We start from the raw sequence: 24,175 nt of genomic DNA on the forward strand, positions 1-24,175 counted from the left end.
GCCGCATCAAATATGCCTCGACGCCGCAGACATTCGCTTGCCGTAGAACGTCAGTGTTCCTGACTCGGTCTGACCAATGGACGTTTAAAATGTCGCGGAGGCAACTTAACTTAGATGGAACCTGTCTAGCATACGAATGTGCTTTCTATAAAGGCACCAGGTTTCCGCAGAGTACAAAAGGTTAGGCAGAACTATCGCCATATATACGCCGATCTTTGTCGCTACCTTTAAATCGTGGGACCGAAAAACCTTTCGTCGCAGTTATGTTAGCATTAATATGTATACACTTCTGTACCATGTCACATTAACTTTTTTGACAAATTGAACTGTAAGTCTCACTAAATGTCAAATATGTTAGTTATAATTACAGAGTCCTAAAATGGGTACATTATATTGCTTATGACTGTACCAGGCGTCATTTTATGTTGTGTTATAAAAGTTTATTATAAAGTTCAGGTCCAAGCCTAAGTTGTCCGGAAAACAGCTGAACTCCTGATTTAAATAAATAATATTTTGTGTAGGTACCCTATATATATTTTGTATCTCTAATGGTAACACCAGCCTTGAAATTTTACAACGAAAATCTTGCGCTGCGATATAAGTCCGCCCATTTATACGAATTACCTCTCGCTTTGCTGTAACGATTTCAATTATCCCATACAAAAGTTTACTCCCGCTCTTTTCATTATGCCTTCGCAGACATTCCACGAGATTTTCATCAATTTGTACAGCCGTTTTTTTCATCTAAAACATGTGGTAACCATTTTACGCAACTTTAGCGTAATTTTTTGGTGAAAAATTGTTATGGTGTTTTATGGTTCCCTCGTTTATCCCTAAAACCTTACTGAGTGGCCTTCCGATATTATAAATGTGGGAGTGGAAGCTGATTATGAACGTGATGTGTATGTGGTGAAGTTTATGAACGTGTCCTGAGGGGGAGTGAGAGGGGAGAGAGGAAGGGGAAGGAAGATGGCGACGGGTAGATTTTGAAAGCGAGGTTGAGGTCTGGATAATAAGTAAAATTATGAGAAAACTTCAAGTATTACAGTTATTTCTTTTTTACCTCCACCACCCTACACATATACAGTACATCAATATTCACTAACATCTTTTGTTAAACATTTGCATTGTTGTTTGATTGTGTTCGATTCTCGGCTCGGGATTTAAACCAACTGAATTTGACTTTATGAGTTTGAATTTATGTTTGAATCATAGATAATCGATTTCACTTGGTGTCCACGATTTGTGCCCGGTTAATGGCAATAGGCTCGCCCCCTATTCCATGGGACAGTGGTATACATGGCGAGAAGTGGGTGTACTAATACATCTGCCTACCACTTCAGGTATACAAGCGTGATGCTAGTAGATATTAACGATGCAAAGATTAGCTCTCATTATATTTTTTTGGCGTCAGTCTAAAATAAAACAGAAACCTCGGTGACGTGTGGGTACTTAGTTGATCTTGCGATGAATGTACCTCTGCCTACCTCAATTAGAATAAAGTTGTAAGTTAATGTTATGTCAGTCTAAAATAACAGAAAAGGAATGGTTGTTTAACATATTTTGTAAAGCTTGAGGTCGGCCTTAACTTGATTATGTGGGAAACAAATCTATTCAATTGTATTTGCTTTGGTACAATCTGATTCCCCACTCTTTTCTCTTTATCTTTCCCTCGTCGTGGTTTATTCCATTATTTTGATATTGTTCTGTGATTCGCATTCACAAAAGGAAGGACGCCTATTTATACTTTGTTTAGATTGGCATCAAAATATTTTGTATACGAGATGGAAAAATATGTAAATAGAGAATCTCTTTGAGTTGAGTTTGTTTTGTTCTCAAGTGGCAAATATAATTCTTAGATTTCTTCCGTATAAAATACAGTGTTTTGGGTAGTACTGTAGTAACTGTGCGTCGTCATCATCAGCCAACTGCAGTCCAAGCCTCTCCCAAGGCGCTCAACATAGCCCTATCCTCAGCCTTACGTACCCAGGCGCTTCCAAACACCTCTTGCAAGTCCTAAACCCTAGACGCGGTCTCCACTCCAGAACACACTTGCACCAGCGGTTGACGGTTCTGCTACAAATATGGCCAGCCCACTGCCACTTCAGTTTGCTAACTTTCAGAGCTATGTCGGTAACTTTGGTTCTCTGTCGGATGACTTCAAACAGTGGGTGTCTTTTAAAAAAACTACTCATTGCTTTATAGCTGGGGGAGAACAAAAACCAAAAACGTAGAACTGATTCAGCTGTTGGTCTCCCCAAACGTACATAAGCACATACATAACCTTACCCCTATTTCCCACCGGGGTAAGCAGAGACTACGGAATTCCATACACACTTCTCTTGCTTCCCCAGCATTCTGTATAAAAACTGACTTACTTATCGTACTTATCTATATAGGATATATACTAATAAATAAGTAAATTCTTAAGGATAATCAGTGCTGACTTAGCTTTAAAAGCATTATTATTCTTTGGAAACTTTTGTAAACATAGCTCTAGTTATCACACGTAACTATAAACGTAATCACGTGAATAACGTTTGCAGCAGGCTTACCTTTATTTTTATTATTACTTATAATTAATGGCATAATTATGTACGTATATCAAGATCTATCTTACCACCATTAGGAAGTTCAAAACAAACCAAATGGCTCTACAGTTCATTCGATTATCGCAAAGATAAAAAAAGTCGTTTCAATTTTCAAAAGCGTAAAGGGGATTCCGGAATAATCGGAGCAATTAATAATGGTAATTTAGGAATCGTTTTGGAAGGAAAATAGGTCAAACAGATAATAATATCGTGAACGATTGTTTTGACAGTGCGGCTAAGCAATCTTTGCCTTTCCGTATTTCGGAAAATTTCCTGAGATTGTTTAGGAGAGACTGTAAATTGCAATTAGGAGACTTCATTTAAAGACAAGGGGAATTTTAATCATCCTGGTGTCAGGATTATTATTAAGCCGCCAAAGGCCCCTGACGTGGCTCGTGTAACGACTACGTACTTACAAAGTAAGTAGCAACCGGGACCAACGGCTTAACGTGTCTTTCGAAGCACGGATCATCTTACTTTTCGGACAATCAGGTGATCATCCAGCAATGCCTAAGCAAACTAGAGATCACAAAGTGATTTTTGTAATATGTCCCCACCGGGATTCGAACCCGGGACCTCCGGATCGTGAGTACAACGCTCAACCACTGGACCGCGGAGGCCGTTAATCATTTGAAAGTGGAAAACAAACATTTTTTTAAGAACATCTAGGGCCTTGTTCCGAGGTTTTTCTTGTACTTAGCTGCTTTTCCTCGGCTATGCAATGTGAAACGCTGCAGTCATTTTAGGCGGATGAGACGTTGACTATGTAAAAAAATTACGATTCGATGTTATTATTATTTATAAAAATCTTGATGAATTTGAATTTTCTCCTTTGATTGCAATCTTAAGTGCAAATTTTACTAACGCAGTTGGCTTGATTATAACGGCGATATTCATATTCCTTTTGCAACGTTTATTAAGTGCGAATTAGGTATGTCTTTTATTCTTGATTTTTGCGACTGTTACTAATATAGATTAATTGATGTTCACTGATATTTCGAGGAGCTCGGTGGCGCAGCGGTAAACGCGCTCGGTCTGCGATTGTTGAAGTTAAGCAACTTTCGCAAAGGCCGGTCATAGGATGGGTGACCACAAAAAAAAAAAAGTTTTCATCTCGAGCTCCTCCGTGCTTCGGAAGGCACGTTAAGCCGTTGGTCCCGGCTGCATTAGCAGTCGTTAATAACCACCAATCCGCACTGGGCCCGCGTGGTGGTTTAAGGCCCGATCTCCCTATCCGTCCATAGGGAAGGCCCGTGCCCCAGCAGTGGGGACGTTAATGGGCTGATGATGATGATGATGACCTGATATTTCAAGTATTTACTGCATTTTGAAGCTAAAATATTTATACCCGACTAGTTGTTCGTTTTGCCGACTAGTCGCCGACTAAATACTTTGATAGTGGCCCGGTGACTGTCGGTGCATCTCTAACACCATCCCACATAACTCTGTTGTCACGAAACACTTACGTTTGAGTTTCTCGTTCATTTCGTTTACCCAGTTTCCTCAGCCATACTTCACCAGGAGTGCATGTAACAACACATTTGCGAATTTCCGCTGCTAATATCCGTTCGAGGTCGTGTTTCCATTCCTATCCACCCAGTCGAATCCCAGTGGACTTAATATCGTACGCTCCAGAGCCTCGAATGCTGTTTTTGAAACGTAACTCTTAGCTTCGGCTATAAGAGAGATGGTCTTTGTAATGGATATTGGTAAAGTTATAGAAAAACGGAAAGGAACGATAAGTTCTACATACATGCATAAAGCCTGTAATTCATAACAGTGTGGGTAGAGTCAGAAATAATGTAGAGCTTTGAAAGGCTTTTTTTTTGTGACTTATTGTAGATTTGCCGCAGATGGCATTAACTACTTGGCCGGACAAATGGGGAGCGCTGAAGGCTCTCACCCGGTCTTTGAAAGGCCACATCGAAGCAATTCATCTAAAATGCTATATTATATAGAGAAAGTGCACAGTGGTGCTGATTTCAATACACACTGTCTAATTTTATTTTAAAGTTAGGTATACCTGTAATTTTCTTATCTGTCGAAAAGGAAAGAGACGGGTAATCGACAGGCATACAATTTATGGAGGAAACCGCAATTTTAGGCAGACATTTTAAAAACCCTTCCAAAATTTTATATTGGCCAATAACCCGATATAGAATTAAGTTGACAACCCACGTGTAACTGGTTGCATAACATGCCTGTATAATTCAACCGGGTTATTCATTCATTTTCAAATTAACAGTTGTCAATCTCCCGTCACTTTTCTTTTCGGCGAATAAGAAAATGACGGGTATAACTTAAAATAAAATTAGCATGAATCGGAGACAATATCAACAAACATCAAATAGCAATATTGCTTGTGTTAATGAATTGCTTCCATGTGGCGTTTTTAAACCCTCCAGTAACTTGAAGCTGGTGAAATGGCTCATCATGTTAGAAAGGACATAATCTCTGTGTCGATTTTTACGACGCGTCTGGGAAGTTATAACACAATAAATCCTCCCGACAAAATATTGTTTTTTTTTTAAGAATGTGTGTGTTATACTGAAATTAAATCATTTATTTTCGTCTATGAATAATACACCTGAAATGAATGTCAGTACTATCAACGATAAAATGGCAAAGACCCTTGTTATAGTTCTCAAATTGATTTATTCATTTCCTTCGGAGCAAAAAGCCTTTTACTGTAGCAAGAACCACTTTTGTATCCTGAGCTTTACCTGCGAGTCTACTTTTATTCCATTACTAGCTTTTGCCCGCGACTTCGTCCGCGTGGCGTGTTATATAAGAGAGAGATCTTTGTGTGTGTGGGAGTGCATATTTATGCAGTTTAGATTTTTTTCATAAGTACAATTTTTTTCCCAATAACTCCCATTTTTCAAAATACAGCCAAAAATAAACTTTATATTTACTAAGGTATACATGCATGCTAGATTGAATCAATTGATTGAATTGATTTTTTTTAAATTGATTGTTCATTGAGTTTTAATTTTAATACACACTTCCTCTCTTCCCTTCAACGTTGCTGTGCCCTACAGGGTCCATGTTTTAGTTCCTATGCCTATGTGACACCCCATTGTACTACATGGAATGCAATAAATAATTTAATTGAATTGAATTGAAAACATCTATCTTACGCGGTTTCGATTTTTTCATACAAATGTTTTTTTCCCACTAACTCCCGTTTCCGTGGGAATTTTGCAATATCCTGTTGCAACTAAGCTTTAAGTTAACTAAGGTACCTGCATGCCAAATTTCAAGCGTCTAACTTAAGCGGTTTAGATTTTTCATACAAAAAGATTTTCCCGCTAATTTCCGTTCCCGTGGGAATTACGGGAATTCCTTTCTTATTGCACCTCTACGGTACCAAAGCTATGTCCCTTCCAAATTTCAAATGCCTATGTTTAGCCGTTCAGGCTATGCGTTGATATGTCAGTCACTGAGTCAGTCAGTTTCTCCTTTTATTTAGATTTGATTTTTTCATACAAATGTTTTTTCCCGCTAACTACCGTTCCCGTGAGAATTTTGTAATATCCTGTTGCAACTAAGCTTTAAGTTTACTAAAGTACCTGCATGCCAAATTTTAAACGTCTAACTTGAGTGGTTTAGATTTTTCATACAAAAGGATTTTCCCGCTAATTCCCGTTCCCGTGGAAATTTCGGGAATTCCTTTCTTAGTGCACCTCCACGGTACCTAAGGTACCTGCATGACAAATTTCAAACGTCTAACTTGAGTGGTTTAGATTTTTCATACAAAAGGATTTTCCCGCTAATTCCCGTTCTCGTGGGAATTTCGGGAATTCCTTTCTTAGTGCACCTCTACGGTACTTAAGGTATCTGCATGCCAAATTTCAAACGTCTAACTTGAGTGGTTTAGATTTTTCATACAAAAGGATTTTCCCGCTAATTCCCGTTCCCGTGGGAATTTCGGGAATTCCTTTCTTAGTGCACCTCTACGGTACCTATGGTACGTGCATGACAAATTTCAAACGTCTAACTTGAGTGGTTTAGATTTTTCATACAAAAGGATTTTCCCGCTAATTCCCGTTCCCGTGGGAATTTTGGAAATTCCTTTCTTAGTGCACCTCTACGGTACTTAAGGTATCTGCATGCCAAATTTCAAACGTCTAACTTGAGTGGTTTAGATTTTTCATACAAAAGGATTTTCCCGCTAATTCCCGTTCCCGTGAGAATTTTGGGAATTCCTGTCTTAATGCATCTCCTCGGTACCTAAGGTACCTGCATGACAAATTTCAAACGTCTAACTTAAGTGGTTTACATTTTTCATACAAAAGTATTTTCCCGCTAATTCCCGTTCCCGTGGGAATTTCGGGAATTCCTTTCTTAGTGTACCTCTACGGTATCTAAGGTACCTGCATGCCAAATTTCAAACATCTAACTTGAATGGTTTAGATTTTTCATACAAAAGGATTTTCCTGCTAATTCCCGTTCTCGTGGGAATTTCGGGAATTCCTTTCTTAGTGCACCTCTACGGTACCTAAGGTATCTGCATGCCAAATTTCAAACGTCTAACTTGAGTGGTTTAGATTTTTCATACAAAAGGATTTTCCCGCTAATTCCCGTTCCCGTGGGAATTTCGGGAATTCCTTTCTTAGTGTACCTCTACGGTACCTAAGATACTTGCATGCAAAATTTCAAACGTCTAACTTGAGTGGTTTAGATTTTTCATACAAAAGGATTTTCCCGCTAATTCCCGTTCCCGTAGGAATTTCGGGAATTCCTTTCTTAGTGCACCTCTACGGTATCTAAGGTACCTGCATGCCAAATTTCAAACGTCTAACTTGAGTGGTTTAGATTTTTCATACAAAAGAATTTCCCTTCACTACTCTGCTCCTATTGATTGTAGCGTGATGAAAAGTATACTATAACCTGTCCAGGAGTGTGAAAAATAATTGTACCAAGTTTCATTAAAATCCGTCCAGTAGTTTTTGTTTCTATAAGGAACATACAGACAGACAGACAGACAGACAGACAGACAGACAAAAATTTTACTGATTGCATTTTTGGCATCAGTATCGACCACTTATCACCCCCTGATAGTTATTTTGAAAAAATATTTAATGTACAGAATTGACCTCTTTACAGATTTATTATAAGTATAGAAGACAAGCTTGAATGTGATCTTTAATGTTCTTTTCAACTCCGAGAAAAATCAGCACTTCATAATAATTGTATGATATGAGTAGAGGGATCAAAATAAAAATGCATATCAATCCCTAAGTAATTGGTTTTATTTCTTTTACATTAGGTATTTTGTTTTAAAGAAAATTGAAGCTATCCTGTCGGCACTAATTAGATTGTATAGCTTTTTACATATTCACCATAGTTACAAAGAGAGACGAAAACAAGACAAAAGGGTCAGTCTTATATTTGGGAAGTTTGTATAATATGAATAAACAATATTTACAAAAGTTGGGAAGACACATATGCAAAAGACTGAAAAGGAAATATCTAGGAAACTAAAATTTGGTAGAGACTATCATTCTCACTTCAATATCCCAACGTACGATTAACAAGTTTCTTATCTACTAAATATTGTATGATACAGTTTAAATTTTTAATATTCATAACAACCTTACGTATTTATATCTCACAGATGTCACACATCGTCCAACTTACACTTAGTATTTACAATTAAATTAACAATCACTTCAAAATTATAGATAGGTATAATTAAATTGGGATAGTCTAATTGACTCGAAAGTGAGGGTGGTACCAGGTCACCTCAGATTTGAGGGGTCCAGTACCAGGGGCCTGGGCTAAAGGGAGACGAACTCCGGCGGCGGAGGTGGCAGGGTCAAGACAGGGGTCTCAGATACTTCAATGTTCTCAGAACTGGCGCCTGGCAACGACCAAGTAGAGCTGCCTGCAGCTGTCACTCTAGGCCCCATGTTGTCGTAAGCAGGAGCACCAGCGCAGCAATTTCTATTTCGGCGCGGCAATGTTGCTCCTCCACTCAGCAGATCAGGATACGTCCCCGGTTCCCCTCCTCTTCCAGCCACCTGCACTGATATGAAGATGTTTCCGTAAGGAACTGGAACTGCAAACTCTGCCGGAGGTGGTGGAAATGCGCCTGGTGTGCCTTCAATTGTTATATGGACTGGGTCAAACCCACATCCTCTTGGCTGGTCATCGACTGATAGTGATCTCTCAGTCAGTTCGAAGTCACACGGCGACGCCATATCGCCTATGGATCGGTCACAACTAACAACTACTGATGCATCTATTAACCGTTTCTCTTGGTCTGTGAAACTTCGACTTGGGGGAACTGTTCGTCTTCTCATATGCCAGCAGGCGACAGCCCCTATAAACCCAAGTGATGCTAGAATACCTAATGCACCAAAGACGACTCCTAGAAGTTGAGGAATGCCTGGCGCAGTACGAGCTGTTGCAGTCTGTGATCTCGGTAAGACTAGACTTATGATCGCCCGCGCTTCTCCAGATACACTTTTAGCTACACATGTCCATTCTCCGGCAGCGCTTGACGTCACATTTAGTAGTGTAATATTCACCCATCTCACACTTCCAGGTACTCTATCTTCGGAATCGTCTTCTATTTCTGTCTCCACCTCTTCCATCTCACAATCGACAGTACTGTTATGCACGTCTGTTCCGTCGTATAACCATGTCACCTTTGGCTTTGGAACTCCATGGACCCAGCAACCAAAAGAAGTGGCTACTCCGACTTCTGCTCTTACGACCAAAGTACTGGATCGAACTTCAGGAGGACATGCCATACTCTCACTGTCTACGTTTTTCCATTTATTTCCCGCTTGAGCAGACGGTTCTACGCAAACTAATTCTTCATTGCCTAACTTGCTCTCTAAGAACCAATCCTTAAACTCACGTAGTCGACAATCGCATCGCCATGGATTGCCAGATAGTGAGATCATTTTCAACGCCGGCAACGAGAACGTAATCAAACGCAGGAATGTAAGCTGATTTCTACGCAAATCAATCGTCTCTAGAGATTTCAAGTTCCGCAAAGCGTTTGTATGAATCGATCTTAGTCTACAGCCGTCCAACAGCAGCATACGTAAATGCGGGAGCGATGGGAATTGGTCTGCGACGAGCGTCGTCAACGGATTGTTGCTTAGTACTACTAACCGCAGTCTTTCGTTGCCTCTGAATATGTCCTTAGGTAGGCTCGAGAGGTCGTTGTCACCTAAATCGACTTCTATCAATATTCTTAATTCTAAAAATGCATCTGCATGAATGGACCGTAGTTTTGTCGCTCTTAGATTAAGTTTTTGTAAATTTAAGAGGCCGATATTAGCGAAGACTTCCTGAGGGAGACTTCGTAGTGGGTTGTCGTGGAGATCGAGGACTTGGATGTCTGATGAGAGAGCTGGCGGGCGGCGCAGGTCACTGGAGGCGCAGAGGGCAGTCTTCTTGCCCGAGGACCACTTGCAGGTACAGGAGGCAATGTGGACGCAGTCCAGCCAGTCGCTGCCAGTCCTCGCGGCGCACGTCGTGAAGATCACAATCCAGTACCATCTGGCCCAAGCCACGCGCATACTCATCTCATTTCGGCTTCGTGTTTACATCGGCCGTCTGCCTGAAACAACAAGGGGAACGTTAATCACACGATATTAGCTAAACAATGCTTCGGAGAAAATACAATGGTCTGGATATCGTATCTGAACGCATCGGAAGTTCGTGATGTGGCATAATAAATTTGGGTTCATTTCGTGTTAATAGCGGTTCAAGTCAAGACACCCGTTTACGCTTGAGTCGGTAGGAAATTAACACAGTAGATGGAACTTCCTAATTACCATAGTTCTCGAGATATTTGAGACTTGGGAAACATTTGTGCGACCTTCAACATTTAGCATTAGGATTAGCGAAAAACTTAGTTTACATAAGTTTCCGTGACCTTGAAAGTAATAAGAAACTAAAACAAGATAAATAATTTCGTACTATTTTAAATGTGTTGCGTGTTTTAGAATATATTTTTAAAGCGAATAATGAAAACTTAAACATAACATAAACCGCCTGTATACGTCCCACTGCTAGGCACAGGCCTCCACTCAATAAACCTGTGGGGGTATGGAGCATACTTCACCACGCCGGTCCAGTGCGGATTGGTTGTGGTGTTTTTACGGCTAATAACCGGGACCATCGGCTTAACGTGTCCTCCGAAGCACGGAATCATCTTACTTTTTCGGACAATCAGTCCGTCAATCAGTGATTCAAGCCTGCAATGTCCTTACCATACGGAAGACAGTCTCACAAAGTGATTTAGTCCATGTCCCTATCGGGATCTAAACCTCCAAAGAATCTTTATTCTCAAGAAGAATAGAAATTCACTTACTTGAGAACTTTAAAAACTAAGTATACATACGTATATGGTAAATGATAAACAAGAGCTACAATAAACACATTTTTATTCGAGGGTATAGCTTGCATCAATTGCAGAAATAAGGATTACTTGTTATTCGACTTGTTCCCTTTGTATGTGGATCCCTTGTGTATTTTGTATATGTGTCTGTTTACTATTTTCTACGAATCGAACTCTGCAGATTTTTACTTTTTTCTCTTATATTATTGCATATTTTCGTGGAATGTTACAGTATTAAAACAGCAGATGTAACTAGTTGTTTATATATAATTAATTTAATGCCAGAGGAGCGAAATGTGCTCTACACTCGTTAAATGAAAAGAGCCCTGAGGCTATAAGAGGGACATATACGGGTAGTTTCTAATGAACTAGAACTAAATTCCGTCCAATTACCAGAGCAAATGAACTTGTTTAAGATTACACCGGTTTTGCACGTCGGAAAATTTATCCAGCAGTGCTTGCCTTAGCAATTAATCTACCTTTAATTAATTTAGTTTACCACTACGGCCGGCCACTTCAGGACAGGAAGCATAAACACTGTCCGGTTCCGCAGCTACAACGAGCAAACCCTGGAGCGTTTGCTGTGAAAATTAATTATCTCAAAATTGTTGCTTCTGTTGTATGAGAAATTTTCAAAAATATTTACATTGCTAATAAATAAATAAACAAAGTTGAAGTTGAATTTTCAGTTTCTTAGAGAGTGATTAATTGAATTGGGTAATATAAATAGGTAGGTTTATATAAGTGTGTCAGGATCGAATTTCATAATCTCTGCTTACCCCGGTGGGAAAAAGGCGTGAGTTAATATATGTTTGTAGTTTTATAGAACATATTAAACGCAAACCGACAAACTAATATTCATTGAAGATAATTCAATAAACCACGTTTTGTGAAGAAAAAATATTACACTATGGAAAAGATCTATGTGATAAGTTTTTGGTGACTCAGCCTTGTTGAAGATGTTATGATTTTAGAGTAAGTAGGTAAATAATTTATTTACAATCAGTATTAAAAACGTTTGTTGCCCAAATTCAAAAAAATATCGACGGTGAGTGTCAAACCTAAAAATGATGATTAGAAAATAAACAGAACATCAATCATGGTGTCATCGGCTAAAATAACCGTCATACCCCGGTTTAGATAAAGGTGAGGACAAAGACGTTTGACACTTTCCTATTCACTCACGACGTAATGATGTTTTCATATCATTAGCCACGGGATCTCGGGCTTAGCTTCCTCGCCTTACGGAAGTTTTAAATTTACCTTCAAGAAATTCTTAGGCGGTTTATACCCTTTTGAAATATAAAATAAGAATTTTCGACGTTATTTCGAAACGCATCCAGCTAGAAGGAGAAAGATTGCGAAATGGAAAAATGAAACGGATTTGAGCGTAAAGGGGTTCTTACTTGCTCTCTACTCTACCAAGTCAAATAGTCATAAGCAAAGCAATCCTTTCTGAGTATATCTTCGTTTGTATGCAATTTGATAAATATATTATGTCCATAATGGCCATAATTTATTAGAAGAAATTTGGAGTCACTTTTGATGTGTGTTAAAAAAATGTAAAATGATGAACCGTATAGTGAATTTTTTCACGAGGATGCTGCCCTTCATCAGCGTGTATTCAACGGTTGCTACCGTCATGCGTCAGAGGCGTTTGAGATGCGCAGAAGTGTACAACAGCGTTGCGTATTCTTCACGGTAACTTTTGAATGTCGCTTTTAGTAACGATCAGCAAGGTGCCAATGAGTCAATTGGCTTGCACAGCCATGAAAAAAAGTGCATAGTCCTGCGATAATGATAGTCATGAATCGTTTGAAACAGACATAATGAGGCCTATGATAGTGAAATGTGGTCACCCTATCGTCATCCGTATTCCGTAGATTATTCTCTTATCCTACTTTATTAAAATAAATTATCCACAAATATGACGAGGATATCTTATCTTGATTGGCTTTGAGTTCTGCCAGAATATACTATTTTATTTCTCTTGATATAAGTAATCTTCGATATAAGTACATATTCCTTGATAAATTATGAGGTGAACGCTAAGATTTTGAATGAAATATCCTTTTCTAAAGGTCATCAATTGTGCTGATTCTGATGAAATTTAATAATAATTTAGTTTGTCCTTTTTAAAAATTGTGCTGTCCTTTACTTACGATAAGTTCAAGAAGCTAGAGTTACTTTTGATACTGGCAAACAATAGTAAAATTAAGCCCATGTCTGACAGAATCGGCACCAATACTACAATTATTTTAGACCGAATGCCAGGTATATATGTGTGTTGTTTTATTTGTTGCTTGGATTTGCCCTTCCCTTTACAAATAACAAGCGTGACTTTATGTATATCTATCGACGTAGACAATGAATCGTTGCGTGTAGCATCCTGTGCTGGCGTCAAATTGAAACCTGTCTATTTTTAAACCATTTCGGGACGACTTTCAAAGACGAATGTTCCTTCACGACGTCTTGGCGATTGTTTTGATAAATTAGTTTCCCATTGCAGCCTCCCCGGAGGTTTTCCGTCAAGATTAGAAGGATTAATGGTCTACGAGGGTATTTGTCTTGTCCAGCCGTTCCGGGTGGCCACTCAATACTCTACCATTGATATACTTCGACGCAAATGTACCTACTATTCTATTGATTGATTTTGGGCATAACTTGTCCCGTTAGAAGATTTTCCTGTTATCCGGTGGCCGGAAAACGTTGATATTTATTCTGTTTGGATATATAAATCGGCAGTGTTTGCCAGAAAAAAATGTTTATCAGCAAGTGGTGAATCAAACTTTTTCATCCACATTCCCGGTAGTTGCGGCTTCCAAATACATTCCACTGGACGGTACTAAAAAATATCGGAGCCCTAAGATGTAATATACGATCCAGAGGACTCGATTATTCTAGCCCTAGAGGCTGCCAATCAGCTTGCGATAACAAACACTTCAGACCCCGCCGGCGCAGTCGACGCTTTCAGCTTTTTTCCTATGTAAGTATATCGCCTACGAATAAATCGCTTATCACTATTGACCCATCAGTGTCAATTGATTTTTTCAAATAAGCTTATTTACGACGCCCTGAGGCGAGGTTCGCGTCTAACTGGGCACCTTCTGGCCTCTTGTCTTAAATTTTGCACCAGGTAAGAACTCTGAGCGTTCTCCATTTGTCCGGCTACGTAGTTATGCTATCTGAAGCAAACTTACAATATGTCACGTTAAAAAAGCTTAAATAGTAGTACAAGGTCAAAAGTTTTGGCTGTATTTCAAGCTGCAAAACACAGGCCCAAACCCGACATCTGAAGCCAAACTCCACAGAATTCATGCGAACCCACACACTATATCAACGATATTAATGTATTCCGGACAACGTCTGGTATTAGGCAAATACTAAATGTCGCCCCTCTGGCTTCTAGGTCGAAATATTTAGTTGGCCTAGTTCTAGGGTTGGTTGCAATTATGTATGATTTATAGAAGGAAGTTCTAGAGACTTATAAAATACGCTTTTTGGATATATTTTGTAAGGACAAAATATAAAAGGATACTAGTTTGTAGTCTGGGACATCCAATTGATGTCTAGGTAGAAGTTTACAGAGAACTTTCAAAGGCAAAAAGATGAAACCTTGCATTCAGCTGTTTATCTTTCCGCGGATTTCATATCTAAAAACCGGTAGAGGGACTCTGTCCTTTATGACATGATAGGCATGAGCTGATCACCTGTCACCATATGGGTCATAATTGACAACATATCAAATAATAATATAAAATTTCAAACACCGTTTGGAGGATTTGTCTTTCTGGACACAATATTTTTTTTGTTTTTTTTTTTATCCATTAAAATAAGAGATATTTAAAAAAAATCTAAGTTACCTAAAACAGAACCGTAAGAATAGTACCTTGTCACAGTGAACCGACTAACACAGAACAGTCAAGTACTTAACAAAGTTCCTTGCCTTGATGGTAAAAAAAAAATATCTGTCACTATTATGACAATGTACAAATTACGCTACTAAACTCGCAATTGTATTGGATATTCATTGACAATAGTAAGCTCGATATGTATTCACAGAATATTCCGGATCTATTGCACGAAGATTTGTGGGTACCGAACAATTTGTATCAATATTGGAATCCGGTCAATATCAGTGAGGCTAGCGCTACTACAGGTGAATACATTGAATTTCATTATTCCTTGCACTTTCATCTTTAACCTCTTCTTCTTGTATTAATCTTATTATCCCTTTATACTTACATCTCAGAACGTAAACTTTCTGATTTATTTTAAATACTTCACGACCTCCGTGGTCCAGTGGTTGAGCGTTGGGCTCATGATCCGGAGGGCCTGAGTTCGATTCCCGGTGGAGAAATATCAAAAAAATTACTTTGTGGTCCCTACTTTAGTTAGGCATTACAGGCTGATCACCTGATTGGCCGAAAGTAAGATGATCCGTGCTTCGGAAGGCACGTTAAGCCGTTGGTCCCAGTTACTACTTACTGATGTAAGTAAGTAGTCGGTACATGAGCCATGTCAGGGGCCTATAGCGGATCAATAGTAACCCTGACACCAGGGTTGATGAGGTTGGTACTCCGCCTCACAACCCACACGATAGAAGAATACTTCGTGCTTTTGAGTGAATAGTATAAATAATAAAAAGTAAGTAATTCATCCCTCGGTGGGTGTATTTTGCAGCCAGTTTACAATCGAAGTCTAAAGAAGGATATGTTGTATCATTTTGGCCCATCACTTAGAACGATCCAATATATTGGCATAATCCTTCTGTTTGTTTTTACGATATGCTCTGGAAAATAAGGAAGCTAAACATGTAATGTTAAAGTATGAAGGAATAATGATGACAATTTCAAATGTACCTTCGTAATATAAATGAATAATAATATGAAAGAGTATATAATGAAAGCATTTGAACAAAGTCAATTTAACCGAATGCCAAAGCGGACTTACACTTGATCGAACTAACCAAATACTTAGATGCTACAAATTAAGCTGCAAGACGGAACGTCGTTAGCATTGCTACGAATTGTTAGACCTCTATCAATTATCGAATTGAAGGCATACAAGAGCAGAGTCGATAAGTTTGTTTCGAATTGTCAGTATCGATAACTTATTAAGTGATGAAACACCTTAACAGCGTTGTTCGTGAGTCCATGAAAGTAGATGATTGCTCGTTGAAATATGAAACTTGATGATTTTTACCGAAATAAGATCGAAAGAGTTTTTTGGAACTAATACTTAAATGAGATGATATACTTTGTTTTTTAAAAGATGTCACAGAATGAGCTTTTGGCAGAAAGCAGTAGAAAACACTACATCGAGAAAAGCGTGACATTTAGTACAAAGTACCTAATAGATTAACTCAGTACTTGTAGAAATATGATAATTTGTGAAAAAAATCGCCATTTTTATTGTCACAAGTAATGTAACAAAAGAGTTTGTTGATGTTTGAACTACTTATCCGGCCAACGAGACTGATAAACTACTTGTACAGACCACGGGTAGTACTTGGTATAGCCATTTGAAACCAGGATCTTGTAGCTTAATTTATAGTGCTTGTCAGTTGCCATCAATCTAGCAAATTAAAGCTACCTCGAGCACTTCAACATTCTTAGTACCTTCTACATTACTAATAGCGTAAATGTTGAAAAAGATGCAATTCCTCTGTTAGTTTTTATAACATACCCAGGAAGACAAGCAGCTGCATGATTTGTTTGTTTTCCATTCACTCCCAGTTCAGTAAATTAACCGGACAAATATTTCTGGGTATTACTCTGTTCTCTGTTAGTCTGTTCACTGTGACAAGGTACTATATCTTACGGTTGTTTGACGTCAGATTGACCAAAAGCGAATTGGTCAGAAAAGCTCTAACTCGTCTTCCATAATTCATTGCGTCCTAAAACTGTCTTGTTTTCAAATAGTCGGGATAAATCAAGATTTCTCCCGGCGTAAAACACTAGGGGAGACGAATTGACATTGGTCATGATTTAAGCGCATTATACCTCTACACTGAGACGTCATCGCGAGCATTCCGCGGGCAGAACTATTGGAATGTACAATTTTTTTATGCGTCCTTTCATACACAGAAATCGGGTGATGCGCAGCACGGTTTCATGCAAACCCCTGCTTCCGCCAATCAAACATTTTTTGTCGTAACTTATATCAGGTTTCATTCAGGTAACATTAACTGCTGGCCGGACAAAAATGAGTAGTGCTTAGGATTCACCCAGTACAAAAGTTTAAGACAACAGGCCTGAAGGTGCCCAGTTGGGTGCGAACCAGAAGGGCGTCGCCAAAAGGTTTAGTCGTATATTTAAAATTTATACTGGGCATCGGCCCAGTAGAGTCGATTAATTATCGCTAACACTTTATCGCTACTGAACAAGACGAATCTCGTCGACCACGCTGACTACGTCGGTATCGGGGTCCTGAAGTTTTTCACGGTACTTACCGCACCTGTAGACTATAAATTATAGCGTGGACACGTAATAAAAGTCATGCTAATTTATATTGTCTAACTTGGAATTTATTTTCATTATTCCACTACATTTACATATTTACAGCTTACGCAAAATGATACGAATAATGTCACACTCTAACAGATTGGTTTCTGCATTATGGGTCCTTCACGAATTCGCAATGGAGCAGTTCTCGGACGTTCACCTCTTAAGGTTGTCGTAAAAGTCGAGGTCATGCCCTCTCCAACATGATGGACTATCTAATACAGATGAAAGGTTGATAAGCAGTCACCACAGTAAACGGTTTACCATAATATTTACCTTATGGCTTACCCTTAGAGAGGTTGTAATTTGCCTTCTGATGGGAAGGTTTCAATCCTGTACTTATGTATATCGATTACTTACGTGAACGACAGCATTTAACTTTTTAATTATACCCACAAAATACCATTCCAAAACTAGTCTTAGCCGGTTAACTTGAATGGAAATCGAAGTTTTGAAGCCGATAACTTAAAACCAAGGAAATATTTGAATCAAATAAAATAATACCGTTGTATTTCCGAATAAGTTTCCTGGAAACAAATGATGCATAAATTTTTAGGCCACGAGAAACTTGAAGTAAAAGCAATCGGCGTTCTCGTGCAGTTACTTGAGAAAACGTATTCAGTTTTTTTTTATTTGGGAAATAGGATCTGTGGTGTTCTGTATAAACTTGTGAATATTACCAGAGAAAATAACACAATTGGTTGATTTAATTATTATTATTGCGTATGGCAGACAAATATCCTGCTTGGATGAAATATCCAGCTTAAGCTGTTGATTTAATCTAACTACAACTAACGGTTAGACATACAAAGACATCTGCCTGCACATGTGAATGAAGTGAGTAGGCGTATACATTTTCCATTCCATTTTCTTAAGCCTCTTCAGTATTTTTTGCCGTTTAAGTCCAAAATAATACTTTCTCAGTCTCTTTTGCTTCCCATTCTCGATTATGCTGACGTTTGCTGCCTGGATGCGACTGAAGAGTTTTTTTTTTAGAGATATGCTTACCTTTTGATGTAATATGTTTTTTCATTGTTTTTATGTCATCATGATCAGCCTGTAATGTCCTGACTAAGCTAGGGATAACAAAGTTATTTTTGTGATAAGTCCCCACCGGGATTCGAACTCGGGGCCTCCGGGCGGTGAGTCCAACGCTCAAGCACTGGACCACAGAGGCCGTTATAGACAAAGCTCAAAATACTGTTGGTATTCAAAATACAAACTTGATAAAAGACTTATTAATTAACGTGTTTCGATGAACCTAAATAACCATAATACCTAAGATATAGAAGATTTAGACACAGATGAAATATTATATTCAGTTACAAATTCAATACCGTTCTACACTACAAACTATCCTCTGCCCACGGATCTCTAATCCTGTCTCGATAAAAGTTGGGTACCATTTCCTTATTTTCCTTACTTTATAAGCAGCGTATTACCCCACGGTGTCGACACTTCCCACAAAGTAATGAAACGGAACTTCGTGAAGGCAAAACAAATAAAAGATTTAATAAACAGTAATGAAAAGTCAGAGAACTTAACAAAATTGCTACTGGCACCTCGTATAATTTTAGTATAAACGTTTTATTCTAAGTGTCATAACGATGCTGTTAATGCGTTCGCTGAGAAATTAATTGAATGTAAAAACGTGGTAGATGTTCTTACGATCTTAATGTCGTTCGAGACCGCGGCTAATGGTTTGTTACGAGTGTAGAGTAATAAAGGAATGAAATACAATAAAATGAAAAACAGCTCACATAACATAAGACAGAAATCCTTTTAGTCAAGCAAGCTGTATAAATATTGGCTTTTCATCAAGATAAAGTCCAGAAGCAAATATAACAGAATTTCTTTGTAAAAAATAGGCTTCTATTTTTCTTGTTACATCGTTTTTTTACATTAAAATAACAGGAGTGTACAAAATATTATTATGAAAAGCCAAACTGACAAAAGAGAAGCTATAACAAAAAGATATCATAAAAAAGTCACAAAATTAAAAAAGAAAATAAAAGAAGCGCGTTATTTTCTCAATTTGAAAAACAAAATTTTAAATGTATAAAACCAACACACACACTAAATAATCGACCGTTTGACACGTAACATAATTCAATTTGAAACTTCAAAGGTCGATGACCGTACTGTGTGGAAATTTTAAGGTCGCCGAAGGGTAAGCTTAGATAGCTTATACAATACAGTTGGTAAACCACCTTCGGAACCCACCTAACAAGTAATGCGGTCACAAGTAGACTCAAAATGGTCAAGATTCAGGATTAAATCTAATAAACGGACAGCTGTGGCTAACCTCACGAACCCAGTGTTGATTCCATGAATAACTTAATTTCAGACCTAGGTCGCAGCACAACTTAAGCGAAACCAAACTCGAGCTTGATTTCGAGATATTATCTCGCATCTGTTGAGCAGTTATGTTGGAAGTAATGTAGATAGTCTAAACACATACACTTTGTTGAAACCATACCTGAATCTAGTATGAATGTACAGGTAAACATTTTTTTAATATTTTATCGAGAAATACGAACAAATACTTTAAATGACTTAGCATAAACATTGTGAAACTCGGCATTGGTTAGTCTTAACGCTAATTATATACAACAGAGTAAGCAATCGTTTTAAGTTAAGTTTAAGTTGTTGTTGCAAAGGATACCTGGCTTATTAAGAAATATCTATAATCTGCAAAGCGCCACTTACAGAAGATAATAAAGGGGAAATAGCATAAAGAGGGAGAGACGTAAGTTTCCCAAAAAACCCAACATTTCCAACATAATATAGTATATAAGAATCTACAAATAAAAAGATAATAAAACATTTTCAAGCGCTGATATTATAAGTACTTTTGAATCTACATGTAGAGTAGCTACTTAAAGAGTTAGATATGTAGGGATATTATAATAAATCTGTCGGATTATTCACTAATTTGTTCAATCATAACATGATTGCTTTTTTGATATATCCTAAACAAATAGGAACGTCTATCGCGGAAAAATGTAAACAAAATCTGAATCCTCTTTTGATGAAATCTAAATATAAACTGATCCTTTTCATAGTTCGCTTAAAATATTCGGTTTATTTACATGTAGTGCGATAAACCATTGCTCCGGGGTTTAACTGTCGTATTCACACTGCTTTACAACTTTGATTAATGATCATACAAAATCCTAAACAATTCCACTTCGCAATAAACATTCTTCCTAATTGATATTTAATGTCTCTTTAATATGTAACGAGGAAGGGTATATTAATTACCCCAGTCTGCTACTGTATAACGGGTGTCAAGAATATTACCTTTTTTATATCAAAAACATTAATAGTGGCCAATGAGAATAAAATTCAGCATAAATGTGAGCATTGGATGCATAGTAAGGGTTATTTTGACATAGATAACTAAAAACAGCGTATTAGATTAAACGGAGAGGTGAGGGAGACAAGGAAGATAGAAAAAGAAATCCTTATCACAATAGTGATACATAAATAAAACACCCTGGAAAGTTTTTATCTATCTAATAAGGGAGGAATTGTGGCACAAAAGAATGTGTAGTAATTAGAATTAAGAAAGATAAACTAGAATGCTATAAAGAGAGGATTAATAACATACGCTTTTTTGATAAGCCGAATGGTATTATAGTTTAAGGGAAAAAAAATGACAGATAGCTGTCGCTTCTGTGAAACCGTCGCTAGTCAATTTATTCAGTTATCAAATATCTCAAAATTAACGAGGGAAATGCAAGGATAATGAATAATAAATTTATAGTCAGAGTGTACAATTTAATGAAACTGACACTAAAGCATTTTATGAAATAAATAACAAAGCGAATAATCCCGACATTATCTGCTCAGCAAATCATTATATTAGGTTCACAGACTCAAACGCATGACGTCGCAAAATTAAGACAGTCGAGACCAGACCATGACACTGCGAATTTCTTATCTATACTATTAAAGCCAAATTGTAGGAGTTTGCAAGAAATCTCTAGAAGAAGCCGCAGAAAATGAAACCTAAGCTTTAAGTGTTTGTAAATAACTATCTGTTAATCGAATTATCATTTAGGTACAAAGGTAAATAAAATAGAAATCAGTCATTTGGTAAAATCTTACTTCGCATATTCGTATTAAAATCGAGTTCTCATTCCACTTTTTAAAGTCCAGCTTTATCAAACTATTGTTTTAATGGAGAAAACGAAAGTGACGGAGATAAGGAAGATAGAAAAATAAATAGTTATTACAATAATTAGTGATATACAAATAAAACACCCTGTAAGTGTTGTGCTAAAGTTGAGCAGTAGTTGTTCTAACTGGCTTGAACGAACAATGGGCTAAAACAAACTACCTACTTACCTTAATTAGAGTACGAATGGAATTTTATTATTAAAGAGAAGATGAGCTGAATAATAATACTGAAAATACAAAATATAGGAGATTTAAAATGATTATTATATAAAATATAATAGAAGGCGTTACGTGTAAAGTAAACGAGGTATACCTATGGATAAAATATTGGAATATTGTATGATGTCGTCGCGCTTGTAATCTACAGTTCGTTTATACTATATACGATGTGTATTATTGTAGTTCAGGTTATATTATATTATATTTCGTACATAGACATAATTGAATTGCTTCTATATTATGAAAATGCAAAGATGTCAACCCCGTTTCGTAAAGTCTTAATTATAGAAAACAAAACTTATTTTTCAAAGAAACTCAAAAAAACTTCGAGAGATAACTTTTTGCTAAGAACTCAACATTAATCACCACTTGAAAAATAGCTCAGCGCAATATTTGACACTACCTCACCCAGGGTATTAAGTCCAATAGCGTAGGATTATCCGGCAAAAGCGAATTTACGAAGCGCAATTTCTGCTTCAGTTGCTTATTTTGACAATTCCAGTAACTCAGGTAGAATTTTGCCGGTAAATCTTCGGGAAAGCGGCGAAGCGGGAGAGCGGTCAAATATTTTGGAGCTCACCTATGTATACATGATCGTATGCACAGGGCGTGCCTTCCGCAGTTTAGGGTCGGCACACACCTTGCATTAACGTGTAACAAACATTAGTCCTTTATATTACCTTCCTTGAATCATATTGTTTATTTTGTTTGTGGGCCTGCATAATCCGAAAAGGAACTTTTTAAAATTTTAAACTTACTTCATACATTTTACTTCCTATAGTTTCACGTCTTCTAAATCATTAATAATGTATTCAGGTTACATAACATACTTGGAACCACACGGGAATAACAAGTTATTGCAATATAAAACATAATGTTTCTTCAAACAATTATATTTTCCAGAAGTTGCCCGAAACGTGTATCCTATCCTATAGTATATTAAAGACATTTTCATTTGTTTCAAGCAATGCATAGTAAGTGACGACAGACGTATTTATTTGCTACGTCGATGTAAAATCCTTTTATAGTCCAAAGTACCTACTTCGCAAAGACAAAACGAAAGTACAAATGAATTCAAACAAATACGAATTGATATCGTCTGCATTGCAGAGGGATCCTACAGAATTACATTATTTACGTTGTAAAGTCTTTTATTAAAATGATTGGACTACCATCGCTTGCTAAATTAGAAACAAAACAAACTAATCCTGAAATAAAAGCGACTTCAATTTTGGAAGCCGTGAAGATATTTCTTATTCAATTAACTGAATTTAAAATTGATAAAAGGGCACTGGCGTCTGGTTGTGAAGAAAATAAGTTATACTAAATTCAAAAGAAAAATAGAAAATAATTAAAATATACTTAGGTTTTCGATACACAAATAAAAGGATCCGTTTCGAGATTAATGGCAAAGAAAATGTAATGAATTCCCGATGGTGAAAAGAAATATATTTTTCCACAGGCTGCCAACGGAAATCGATGATTGGTGTCTTGGGAACCGCCTAGTTGTAAACATCAATTTAGAGATTTTGATGGAGAAATATCTGACACAGACAACACGATTATTGTAACATTTACTTTGACAAATTAACATGTTTGTTTTTACAAGCATACTTATAGAACTTACAAATTGCAGCATTTTAGTTTCTTCTGTCTTTATTTTACATTTGTAGTTTTTGTTATTTGAATACAAGATATACGTATTATCAGACTGTGATACTATGTTTCATGATCATCATCAATATTCAAATGTACAGGGAAAATATTTTATGGAATCGTCTACACCATCATTTTCATTATAATTATGAAGAAGTATACTTACTACCAAATAATAGAAAATAATAATAGTAATAGAAAAAAAATTGGTATAGAAAATTTAGGGGAAGACAAGTCTGCATTATTGTAAAATAGGAATAATAAAACTTTTCTCTCTACTTTAATATTAAACCCAGTGTGCACTCAGCCAAAACCGGGTCTCACTTTGTGTACATACCTCTATCAAAATATTCGTCGACCTCCAAACTATGGCCCGAGGGTCACGTGAATTATGTTTATTTAGGTGTTGAGCCGTACCGCCTTCTTGATATGGCCTCTTTTCCCGCATTTTTAATACAACCCCATGTTATAAAATTGGTAGATAATATTTTTGCAAGTGATAATAGTTATACTAGTTTCAATGGTAGGCAGAGCGCTATTAACATTTGAAATGAAGTCCTAAAATGATTATAACGTATGGTGATATATTGTGAATAGCTCATACACAAAAATACAAAATACGAAAAGAAAAAAATGACGAGAAGTATCTAAAA

The 24,175-nt window shown here is 37.2% G+C and overlaps 1 protein-coding gene across 2 annotated transcripts in view; it reads right to left on the bottom strand.

The window, feature by feature from the left end:
- Positions 1 to 7,828: 7,828 nt before the first annotated feature.
- The window catches only part of LOC126375669 (leucine-rich repeat-containing protein 24-like), a 46,821-nt gene continuing 30,474 nt past the window's right edge, over positions 7,829 to 24,175 (bottom strand). Inside the window, exon 2 of one of the 2 annotated variants that reach the window (XM_050022735.1) lies at positions 7,829 to 10,169. In XM_050022735.1, coding sequence (XP_049878692.1) covers positions 8,375 to 10,138 — 1,764 coding nt within the window. In that variant the 5' untranslated portion in view covers positions 10,139 to 10,169 and the 3' untranslated portion in view covers positions 7,829 to 8,374. Of the gene's footprint in view, positions 10,174 to 24,175 lie in introns of both variants that reach the window. The other variant, XM_050022734.1, reaches the window with a different exon arrangement.

This window comes from Pectinophora gossypiella, chromosome 19, assembly GCF_024362695.1.
Source record: "Pectinophora gossypiella chromosome 19, ilPecGoss1.1, whole genome shotgun sequence".
NCBI lineage: Eukaryota > Metazoa > Arthropoda > Insecta > Lepidoptera > Gelechiidae > Pectinophora > Pectinophora gossypiella.